At 37.1% G+C, this 12370-nt stretch overlaps 2 protein-coding genes across 2 annotated transcripts in view; both read right to left on the bottom strand.

Annotated features, from left to right (window-relative positions):
- Positions 1 to 3364, bottom strand: part of usp22 (ubiquitin specific peptidase 22) — a gene marked incomplete at its 5' end in the record, with an annotated part of 49026 nt that extends 45662 nt beyond the window's left edge. Inside the window, one exon of the mRNA XM_016294932.1 lies at positions 3214 to 3364. Coding sequence (XP_016150418.1) covers positions 3214 to 3364 — 151 coding nt within the window. The remainder of the gene's footprint in view (positions 1 to 3213) is intronic.
- A 1936-nt stretch (positions 3365 to 5300) lies between these two features.
- Positions 5301 to 11080, bottom strand: LOC107602414 (COP9 signalosome complex subunit 3-like). Its single transcript, XM_016294908.1, has 11 exons — positions 10917 to 11080; positions 10367 to 10496; positions 10166 to 10278; positions 10035 to 10084; positions 9854 to 9958; positions 8892 to 9032; positions 8620 to 8793; positions 7626 to 7712; positions 7400 to 7513; positions 5766 to 5846; positions 5301 to 5682 (listed from the first exon to the last, which is right to left on the bottom strand). The coding sequence occupies exons 1-11, from the start codon at positions 10969 to 10971 to the stop codon at positions 5629 to 5631; spliced, it is 1104 nt and encodes a 367-aa protein (XP_016150394.1). The 5' UTR covers positions 10972 to 11080; the 3' UTR covers positions 5301 to 5628.
- Between the last annotated feature and the right edge of the window lie 1290 nt (positions 11081 to 12370).

Consider the following 12370-nt stretch of genomic DNA (forward strand, 5'->3'; position numbering starts at 1 on the left):
GCGATTTTGAATGATATTTTGCGTAGCTTGTGAGTGATCTACGGCTCTTTGTAGTAAATGCCAGCTTTACTGACAAGATGCGCATGAAAATCGCATTCGATTATTAGCTTGTCAGTGATCATTCGATTATTTGCACAGCCCTAATTAAGGGATCTAAAATATGGTCATGCAGAATAAGGCATTTTTGGTGATGCTAGTGACACTGAAATTAATCAGTTTACCTTTAAAAAATAAAATAAAAAAGCTTTCAATGCTATAGTAAATAGTCCCAATTAATTCCAACAAAAGATGTCGGATAAATCTCACTCATTTTAGGCTTTCACCCTTCCCTGCTCAACTGAGAACGTGAATATTACATCAATTTCACAATCCCAATTTCCCCTGACATCTGTCTTGGGAGGAAAAGGTAGCTGCTACTGAAGATAAAATCTTGTAAATCTTCAGCAGTTTTAACAGGGATTCATAATGTGATTTACGCTCCTGACCCTTTTGTAGAATGCTAAGCTGTAGAAATGAAAGTATGGGGAGTGGATGGGAGGGGGAGGAGAGCGATGAACTGACGGGAGGGATGGAGTGAGTTCATATGAGGCTGAGTCTACAGTTCAAGCCAAATTCTTCCACTCTACTGAACACAGAACCATGACTCTGTGAACTACAAAGCATTGAGAAATATGGCAAAGGACTGCAAGTTGTGTACTCGTATTTATCATTTAAAGTGGATGCCATCATCATCAGACCTGACTAGTCGATTTTGTAAGGGAGGGTACAACTCTATGCTTTGTACTTGTGACTGAAATCATTCTTCATTTAATTATATTACATACTGTATATGGAAAATGAGATAAAAAACCAAATACACCACATTTGCATCATAATCATCTTCAAATCAAAAAATGTTTTATTCTTTGCCACACGGAAATAGTTTGACAGCAGAATTTCAAAAAACAAACATCTTTACCTCCTGTTTTAATACATTTTGAAACACTGTAGTTCATTACCAGGAGAATAACTGTGAATCAGCATTTTCAGACAAAGCAAAACCTGTGAGTCATTTGGAGCAAAACGAGGAAGCATATACTAGTGTTATGTACCAAGTCCTGTTCTTCTGATAAGAATAGTGCACAATGCCTCCTCACAGTTGAAAGCAATTCTGGCACCGGCATCTGAAAGCTGAAAAAAGCCTCTCTGATAATGCCTCTTACGGTTGGTAGAGCTATACGAAGAGATAAAACCAAGGTGTACCCTATAAAAATAGCTCAATAAAACCTCAATCAAACTTGGACAGAACTAATAGTATTCTTGTCATAATAACTGCGAAAAGGTCCCGCCAATAACTCCTGTGGTGATACCTCACCTTTTGATATGGAAATAGGCGAGCACGGATTCAGCACGTTTCTGTCAGGCAGCCGAGGAGGACAATGAGGGGAGGGAGAAACGGAGGAGAGAAAGAGAAAGCGGAAAGGCCACACAACCGCTCGGTAAACGAGTGTGATGGAATGTGGTTTTTGGGAAACGCTTTACGGGCGGTGTCATGGTTCGGTCTTGGCACATTATGGGAAATGAATGAATGCGAGATGTCTACGGTCATGGGAAGATAAGACAGTGAGGATGGATAATGGATAGAGATGAAAAAATTGAGAACAACTCATGAGAACAAATTCCCATGATAAAAGTAATATTCCGTCTTAAATTTAAGAAAGTGGCATGTGGGTGCTGTGAAGACAAAGGCAGCCATTGTTTTGGAGAAACTGAATTTTGTTATTTAAGCCTCCATGGTTCATTTGGAATTCAATGATAAGCTAAAAAAAATTACATGAACAATATAACAACAACCCATTTGCAGAATCAAGTGTAGTATATCCAGGAATCTTCCTGGAAATGACATTAGATGCAAGAACAAGACAGCAAACTGATCGGTGGACATTGTCTGCTGAATCGTGGGTAATGTAGTTTTATTGCTCATTTCTATTCTCTGATCGGTGGAGATTGTCTGCGGAATCGTGGGTAATGTAGTTTTATTGCTCGTTTCTATTCTCTGATCGGTGGATATTTCCTGCTGAATCGTGGGTAATGTAGTTTTATTGCTCGTTTCTATTCTCTGATCGGTGGACATTGTCTGCTGAATCGTGGGTAATGTAGTTTTATTGCTCATTTCTATTCTCTGATCGGTGGAGATTGTCTGCGGAATCGTGGGTAATGTAGTTTTATTGCTCGTTTCTATTCTCTGATCGGTGGATATTTCCTGCTGAATCATGGGTAATGTAGTTTTTCACCAGAAGTTTCGCTGTTATTTAGAAAATAAGTTGAAATTGTGCAGGCTGATGGCGTTAACAAACGCATATTCCATTGATTAACAACCTCATAGCTCAGAATAGGTCTGTCTTTAATAGTATACAGGTTATTGTTAAAAATCAATTAATACCTCTGTGGAGAAAATGAATGGGATATTTACTTCAGGATGCAGACTGTTGCACTAATGTAATTTGTTGTTTTACTAGTAAGAGACTTTTTGTTGAAGCCGAATCATCTCATTAAAGCGGTCTGTCAACCTGGATCATGATGTGATCGATGTAAACACTTACAGAGCCGAAGAGATTCGAAACAACGGGTTCGGTTCAAATGAATCAGCGCCTGATTCAGTGCAGCTCGTGAACGAATGATTTAAACCGGTTCAAACGACTCACTTAAAATGATCCGACTCAAAAGAACAACCGGTTCGCGAATCGTTCTCACACACTCCATCGTGGATATAATAATAAAGGGCATATTAAAGTGGAGATGTTTAGGCAGTGAACATAACGTCTTAGCCCGGCCACACAATAGCCAGATTCCGTCATGAACTGTGAAACTGAAACCTTTATTCGTGTATTGGGCAATCAATGCGTTTTAGGCCTGGCAAGTCTCGCTTTGCATCAGATAGCGTCTGAGATCCAAGGAAAGTGTTGCATGCTCGAAATGACTAATTCAACTCCCTAAAGCAACTAAAAAACACTGGTAGCGGAAAAGCATCCCACGTCCAGCCCTATGAAACCAATGCATAGGGAGTCTGCGCAGGCCAGCCAATGCATCCACTTGCGTGCACACAGAGATGGACGTGGATTCAGATCCCTCGCTGACAATAAAGAGCGTTAGCCTCGCGAATTACACACGCGTTTGTGTTTGAGAGAGCAATGCGACTTGCACTGGGCTCTGATGCATGCTATTTAACGTTACCTTGCGTTTCCTGGTTTCGACAGAGCCGCTCCACACAAAGCACTGGTATATGAGCCGCAGATTCTGCTTCCAGTTGTCCACTTTGAACCCGCTCACATGGGAGCACCCGGCCGGACTCATGACACAAACCACATCCGAGTTCCTCTGTATTTCAGCGATGAAACAAGCTCAGCTGAAAGCACGAGGAGAATTATCCAGCGATTGTTGCGTTTTGCCAGGCAATGCGGCGAGCCACGACAGGGTCGCAGATGCGTGCTCACACATGCGGCTATTCAGGGTGTCATCCTTGACTGGAATTGAGCACACGGGCTTGGGGTTGCGCTGAGCACACTTTGATGTTGTATTTTCTAAGTCGGCTGTTTTAATGGACGGCAATGGAATTCAACCGAGCACCGTGGGCGACGCGATCCTTGCGACGTCGAACGCTGATTGGCGGATGGCTTGCAGTGCGTGACTGCGATTGGTGTCATTTCCGATAAACGCCCGCCCACTTTCGAGAACTCCGAATTCTGATTGGCCGGCGCGACCGCTTGTCTTTGTTTAAAGGCTTGTGCGCCGCATGGGCGCCTGTGATTGGCTGCGGTCGCACCTTCTTTTCTTGCTGGTTATGTCATTCGAGTAGAAAACACACGGTCCACATGCCTACCTGCATTGCTTTGTTGATCACATTTAAGAGTGACACATCTTAGGCCCATATATAAAATACAAACTTAGATTATGCTTCAAGACATTTAAGTCTATTTGCAGTTAAACAGAAACTGATCTTGTGTGATTCCTCTCAAAAAACATCCCAATATCATCAATAAATTGCTTATAAATATCATTGCATGAAAATAAATTGAAATTTAACAAGACAAATGACAGTTGTATGGTCTTGTGTGATAGTTACACAGGAATACAAGACGTTCCTCTCAAGAAACATCCCAGTATCATCAATAAATTGTTTATAAGTAGTATTACAAGATTGAAATTTAATGTTAATATTGACAATATTGTGGTCTAATGTTGTACTGGCATGAAAAATCACCCCGATATCATCAATAAATCATTTATTAATTGAAATTTAACTAATTTTATGACACGGGAATACAAGACATTCCTCTTAAGAAACATCCCAGTATCATCAATAAATTGTTTATAAATAGTATATTACAAGATTGAATTTTAATAAGACAATATTGACAATTTTATGATCTAATGTGGTAGTGACGTGGGGATATACAAAATCATAAGATCGAGAAACACCCCAATATCATCAATAAATCGTTTAAAAATAATATTACAAGAAAATGAAGCCTATTTTCATCAGTAAAATTAACATTTAACAAGATCAATAAAGTGTTTAGAGATATTACAAAGAAGATGATTGAAATTTAACATGACAGACCTTTTGGTAGTGACCTTCCTCAAGTCCTCTTAAGAAACATCCCAGTATCATCAATAAATTGTTTATAAATAGTATATTACAAGATTTAATTTTAATAAGACAATATTATGATCTAATGTGGTAGTGACGTGGGGATATACAAAATCATAAGATCGAGAAACACCCCAATATCATCAATAAATCGTTTAAAAATAATATTACAAGAAAATGAAGCCTATTTTCATCAGTAAAATTAACATTTAACAAGATCAATAAAGTGTTTAGAGATATTACAAAGAAGATGATTGAAATTTAACATGACAGACCTTTTGGTAGTGACCTTCCTCAAGAAACACGCCAATATCTGCAATAATTGTTTATGAATATTACAAGAAAATGAACCCTATTGAGCAAGACGAACCTCAATTTGTTGTGACAGAAATACTTTCCTCTCTAGAAACTTTATGGGTTTATACATTATATCACAAGAAAGTGAGTTAAATTTAACAAGACAAACCTCAAATGTATGAACCGTAACCCTTTGGTAGTGACACCCCAAAAATAAAAAATGAATAATATTACAAGAAAATAAAGCTTTTTTTTTCTTTTTGAAATTCTCAGTTTTTTAATTAGGTTAAATATGACCCAAACGTGTTTGTGTGTTATTCAGATTCTGGAGACGAACACACACGGCAGAGTTTGCAGATGCATCATTCAGAAGATCTTAAGATGGTTTCTTTATTTCATTCTGTGGTGTTGCAATAAAGACGAGCATACAGATGTGATCTCCACAACTCGTTTGAACGAAGGAGTCCAGTATCTTTATTTGTATGACCAGTACGCCAACCAAGCACTGATAAATAAACACTGACAAAAAGGAGTTCTTGTTTAGGGTGCGCGGTGACAGAACCAAAAAGAAAAGGTCATTCCACACATTTATGTTTTCCTCCAATATAGTCCACATTCAAACTGATTTTGCTTTCATGAAGGTCTTCCAGCTTTGGGATGAGGAAGGGGATGCGAGTAAAGCAGCGATCCGCCCAACGGTCTCAAGAGTAGCTCGACGTCTTGCTGCCGACGTCATCCTCTTGCATTCCCATACTCTAAAACACAGAACAGACCACCTGGTTACACAGCGTAGAAGTCTAACTGAACCAGTGATTCATGAGCGTGTTCGAACTAGTACCTTTTGCACGAACTGGGGGTTTACAGTGATTTCTTGATCCATGGACTTTAGTTTTTCATCCAACTCTATACATTTCAGCATCTGCATCAGAGCCAAAGACAGATAACAGCGGGACATCAGACTCAAAAACCCTACAATAACGTATAAATGAGTCTAAATAGATTAACGCAAGTCAGGTGTTTAAAGGCTAACACTACAAAACGACTCGTTAACAAACATTATATGTGCCTCTGGAGCACCAAACCAGTCATAAGGGTCAATTTTTTTAAATTGAGATGTATGCATCAGCTGAAAGCTGAATAAATAAGCTTTCCATTGATGTGTGGTTTGTTAGGAGAGGACAATATATGAAAATCTGGAATCTGAGGGTGCAAAAAAATCTAAATATTGAGAAAATCATCTTTAAAGTTGTTCAAATGAAGGTCTTAGCAATGCATATTACTAATCAAACATTAAGTTTTGATATATTTACGGTAGGAAATGTACAAAATATCTTCATGGAACATGATCTTTACTTAATATCCTAATGATTTTTGGCATAAAAGAGAAATGTATAATTGTGACCCATACAATGTATTGTTGGCTATTGCTACAAATATCCCCCAGCGACTTAACACTGCTTCTGTGCTGCAGGGACACATATTAATGCAGTGGTGCATAAACATTATATCGTATTTCAAGTAGTGCAGAATCATTTGCATTTCTCAAAGTCCTAAAACTTGCAGTGTATTACAAGTGTTCAATTAGATCTTGAACACCACAAATTTTCAATTAATTCAGAATACTTAATTTTTTTTAAATGCTATAAAATACAAAATAAAAGTTATTTTAAATTGTAATAATATTTCACAACATTACAGTTTTTAAAATAGTATTTTATATATTATATAACATTATTTATATATTAAAATAAATAAGATAAATGAAAATAGAAACATTAATTGAAAAAATTATTTTATATTGTAATAATCTCATAATACAGTTTTTACTGTATTTATAATACATTACAATTGTTTTATATTATAATAAAAAATAAGTTATTTTAAATTGTAATATTTCACAACATTACTGTATTTATAGTATTTTATATATTGTATAATTACTGTATCTAAAATTATTTTTAGATTATAATAAATACAATGAATGAAAATAGAAAAAAATTATTTTCTATTGTAATAATCTCATATTGCAGTTTTTACTGTATTTATAATATTATATAATAATAAATGGTTTTATTTATCTCATTTATGTTGATTTGAAAATCATTTTTATGATCTTCAGCAGGGATGTTACAATTCTAAACGAAAAGATGTCCTTTTATTATTTCTCAGATAAAATGCTGCACATTTGTGAAACTGAAACACGTCAAATAACAAAACTATTATCGCTACTTCCCTAATCTTCAGAGTATTATTCGTTGAGCATTTTGAAATATATTCATGTTTGCTATGCATGTTATTAATAATTCTCTCAAATATTCTTGAAAGAAATGGTGATTAATAAGATAAGAAAAATAATGAGGGTGTAAATATATAATGCATGCTGTTCTCTGGTGTCTAATTTTAGGTTTCACGGTCTCGTTCTCTTGTACACTAGCACTGAATGAAGAAAAGCACTGTTTTATCATTACAAACCTCTTGGTCGATTTTGTGGAGCATCGCAGGGTTGTTGTATTTCTCAGGGTTGTCATGGAAACAGACCATGCCATCTTTCTGGTTAATATTTGCATAAATCTCTCCATCCTCGATCTGGGAGACGAAGGAGCAAAGATTCGAGCACTAACAAACCTCAAATGTTGAATAAATATGAAACATCCAGTGATTCAGATGTAAAATAACGAGGACGAGGCTGATTTCATACCATATATAGGACGTATTTCTCGGCTTCTTGAGGGCCGGAGAGCTGAACTCGACTCGCCATGTCTTGTAAGGATAACGTCAAGAACGTCTGTCAATCACAACAACAGAGATTACCATTTACAAAACCGAAAAATTTGTGCTGTACATTTCGCACGTTAATTTGGTGCGTTTAATTATGATGCAGTTTCTGATCAACATGATGCAGGACGACTTGACTGCGTGATGAAGCCTATTAGAATGCAGTTATACGAGCCTAAAATTCAAGATATGAGGGCAAAAAACCCCACCCTCTTATATTTATATCATATGATATAGTATAGCGATATCACACCAGCAAGAGTGCGGTTTTTCAGAATATCTGCACAATTGCAAACGAGTTGAAAATTGATTCTAAACAACCATTTCTGTTATATTTGAGACACAATATTGTCTATTTTGCTCAAAACGAAAAAAGTTCAAATCAAAGCCACAGCAGAACTGCTGTGCGTGATTCGTTACTGAATGAAACTAACGAATCGAGTGAGTCTCATTCATGAATACAGTCATTTGCTTCGTTTCTGAATGAATCAGTTGAATGAATGATTCACTCATTAAGACTGGTGACTCCTACTTGCATTTTCAGTTTCATATTTTAATACTTCATAAAAAAATTTTTTTTTAAACCCATTAATCTCCGCATTATTTATGCTGTCCTAATGGACGCCACTTGAGATGCGCTTCTGAAAACAATGTTATGGCCATATTGTAGCCTTAAAAGTTGTTGAATCAAAATATTTCTTTCTAAATGTTACGACCCAGTTTAGGGGCCAACATAAGAAAGCTACTTTTTTGTCATGTCTATTCGATGCTTTTCTCACTTAACACAATAATGACTTCAAATGATCTTTTGGGGGGTAATTTCATAGCCCAAATTGAGGTGCGATTAATCTGCAATGAATTACTAACAGTACATTGCTCTAATGCATGCAAAGCATCGGATTCGTGTAGGTTCAGACCTTGGTGAGCCTCTGAATGTTTTTCTTGTAGAGCGAGGACAGGCACTGTTTGACCAGGCCGGTGTTGCTGTCTCGTGCAAACGTCTCGCTGTGTTTGTTGACCACAGTGCGCAGCTCGGAGGGGTTGTTGGTGGCGTAGACCTGAGCCAGCTCGTGGTAAGCATTACTGAGGGGCTTTACATCACAAACACACACACAGAAAACATGATGAGCTCACGGGGTCTTTACAGTCACACTTTACAAAGCCACAGTGTCGAGGCAGAAACACTCACCTTGATGAAGCGGCCCACGATCTGTGATGTGTATTTGGGGAGCTGCTGTAATTTGCCATGAAGGATGAGGGACACCAGGATGTACTTCTTGTATGCTTCTAACATGATGTGACTGACAGCCATCGCCGGAGTGGTTATTGCCTGAAAATAGACAGAAAACACAAAATAGGTGCTTATTTACTAGGAAATTAGACATGAAAATAAATACTGGGTGTTTACAATATATTCATAATGCCATATTTATTGTGACCATCACAATGATTTTAATGTGCTATTTAGTTTTCGTTAAGTTTCATTAAATTTCATGTTTGTGAATCGGTTCATCTCAATCAATTGATTCATTAGTGCCATCACTTAATGAGATTTAATGAAATCTCCATCAAATGTTTTAGCATGTAGGTAAATGCTATTGTTTATTAATGTGTATTCGTATGCATAAAACTCAAAATGTTTAAATGTCTCCGTTTAGTTAGTGAAAAACATGCCTAGATTTTTTTTTTTTTACTTCTTGTATTAAACGTTTTTTAATATACTGAGACATAACTGATGTTTAGTTAAAAATACTTAAAAAAAAGGATAAATAGTAACACAATAACCACAAAAAAAAAAACCTCTTTAAACCATTTCAGAAAAAATACATAAATATCACGATATGATTTTAAATGTCATAAAAAGAAAGACTTTCTTAATTCTAAAAAGAGTAGAATGAATGCTTATTAACTGGGAAATTAAACATGATGATAGAAAATATACTAGAATATTTACAATATGTCATACATTAATTGTGAACATCACAAAATCACAATGATTTTGATGTGCTTTTTATTTGGTCATTAAGTTGTACATTAAAATTATTTAAATGAATATATATATATATATAAAACTAACAAACTCATCCTAATCTCGGATGACTTGAGGGTGAGTATTTTGGGTGAACTACCGATTTTTCACTGCTGTTCTGCTTTCAGACTCACCTGACACAGGTCTGCGTGCACTGAGGTAAGCTGGTTTGTGTTCATCTGCATCTTGTCTATGGCCTGTTTAAGTGTACTTATTCCACGTAAGGGCTGTAAAACAGAAGACCACTTAATGTCAGTTTTGTCATTTAAAGATAACCTCCGAAACGACAAGAGGGACACTTGCCTGTTTTTTTTCTACAAGGGCGTTTGTCAACTGGTGGCACAGCCCAGCAACTGTACGCAGGAATAAAAAAAACTGAAAATATTAGCACAGATTAAAAAATGATGCCAAATACTGCTGACGTGTTTTCATACATGTGTCTGTGGCGTATCGGATGTGCTCTCCATTGCAGGTGCTGATGAAGAGTTGGACTTGGGAAAACAGGGTCTCAAAATCAGGGATGCTTGGCATGGAAAACTTCACAAACCTGCAATACAATTAAAAGAAGCACCAACCCTATCAGACGGGCAGAGAAGACCCCTGATCTAATAGCATTCAACAAGACATTGACTTACAGGACAGCTAAAACCCCGAGGGAATGTTCCTGGATGTCCAGCGCTCCAAGAACAGTGTCCAGATGGGAGAGATTCTTGGCCAGAAGCTCGCCACTTTTATTGATCAGCTCACACAGTTGAGTCATCTGACCTGAGAAACACAGCATTATCAGTGAAAACACGACTTAATGCAAATATACATGCAATTAAGATCTCATATTCAGCTTAGAATGACGATAACCCGTCCTTCTTCATGCAGATTGGCTCTACATGACAGAGAAACTCAAGAGTAACATTGTTATGATGGTATTTTATACCATATTTGATAAATGACTAGTCATTTCGCTGGAGTAAAAGCTAATCGGTTCAAGTAACTGTTAGTAGCTGCGACGTGTAATTATTCTGCAACATTTGTTTGTATTTCTGGTTGGACGAATAGAATAAGATAAACAATGCCATGTGTTACTGCCTGAAATATAAACAACTAGCATGCTAACGGCTTTTAGCATTAAGCTAGACGGCTCATGTAATCGTCAGCCTGAGTGTTGGAGAACCGTGTAAAAGAAGTTACCTTGAGCGGAGAGTTGCCGCACGTTATTCACGAACTGCTCCAGAGCCGAAGCCATCGTTTTGCGCTCTCGGGAGGATGTTTTTCATTCAAATGTCAGGAGCAGCGTTCCTGTGCAGAAGAGACGGGCCCACAAGCCGCCTTCAAATTCAAATATCGCGAGGTTTGAGTGACAGCTCAGTCAGATTCCGCGAGATTTCAGGCACGGGATCTTACCGTGTTTCTAGCAGCACTGTGCTAAATGTATATAATGAGCGAGTGCATCATGAATTCATCTTCCAAACCGCGTTTTGTCTTGTTCCGAATCACTCCGGTACACTTATAATAAGTACTTATATTCGGACTATTGTAGGCTGGTCACCGCTGCGGAGTAACACATACCTGCGTGAATCGCTATAGACATACACTTAGAGAAGTAGATCCAGTTGGAATGTTCTTCCGCGGGATGTGTGCAGTTCTGTTTATTAACCGCTAGAGCGACAAAAGTTACACAGTGCTGCTTTACAGGGATGTGCGATATTTTGTTTTCGATACGGTACCGATACTCTTAAAGGCCAGTATCGTCGATATCGATACCGATACTTCTAAACTGAACTTTTAAATCATGAAATTCATGAAATTATTAAATTACTAACAGTAAAATGGGTTATGATACCCACTAACTATATTTGAAACACATTTTAACATTCAATACGCCTTAATTGCAACATATTAAGTTATATTTTTGTTAAAATGTTCACTGTAGGGGTAACCATGGAAATCAACAAATACTATAGTTGAACTTTAGTAAAACCAGGGTTCGTTTTCACAAGGGACTGCCAGTGACGGGCTGTTGCACGCATAAAATGCAACGTTTTTATTCTGACAGTGTATGATTTATATTAACATTACAGAATAGAACATGATCAATATGAACTTTTAACGTTCAGTTTAAATAAATGTAATTGCACAAACTATGTAGGCTACAATTTCAGTTTATTTATAGTGAAATAACTCAAACATATGTTTTTTCTGTCCTCTGATAAGCATTGTTCTGGGCTGCAGTTCCCAAAAGCATCAATGGTTTCTTATGACACTTTTGGGAACTGCAGCCCTGTTTGAATGCACTGTCAGGAGGTCAGAAGCGAGTGAACGCTCTCTGTGATTGATTGGTTCAGATGAGCAGGAAAACAGTTCTATCCTACACAATTAATCGCTAAATTAGGTTATTCGTCCAATTCAATGCATAATGTATGCATTATTATTTTTGTTAAATAAACAAAATCACTGGTAAATAAAACACCTTAGTATTGATATTTTTTATTTGAGTATTGGTACTTTCGATACTTGCATCAGTATCGATATATCGATACTTCAGGATCGATACGCCCATCCCTACTGCTTTAACACGTCGCTTGCATGTTTCTAGCATGATTAGAATGCTGCTTGCGTGTTTCTAACATGATTAGAATGCTGCT

Source organism: Sinocyclocheilus grahami, unplaced genomic scaffold (genome assembly GCF_001515645.1).
Source record: "Sinocyclocheilus grahami isolate Dianchi unplaced genomic scaffold, SAMN03320097.WGS_v1.1 scaffold326.1, whole genome shotgun sequence".
Classification (NCBI taxonomy): Eukaryota; Metazoa; Chordata; class Actinopteri; order Cypriniformes; family Cyprinidae; genus Sinocyclocheilus; species Sinocyclocheilus grahami.

Bases quoted from the DNA above. Each gene is read 5' to 3' on its own strand.
- LOC107602414 (XM_016294908.1), bottom strand. From the start codon at position 10,971: ATGGCTTCGGCTCTGGAGCAGTTCGTGAATAACGTGCGGCAACTCTCC. The intron at 9,959-10,034 runs GCAAGTGTCCCT...TCTGTTTTACAG, and splicing joins CCCTTGTAGAAAAAAAACAG to CCCTTACGTGGAATAAGTAC. The intron at 5,683-5,765 runs GTACTAGTTCGA...TCTGTGTTTTAG, and splicing joins ACCCCCAGTTCGTGCAAAAG to AGTATGGGAATGCAAGAGGA.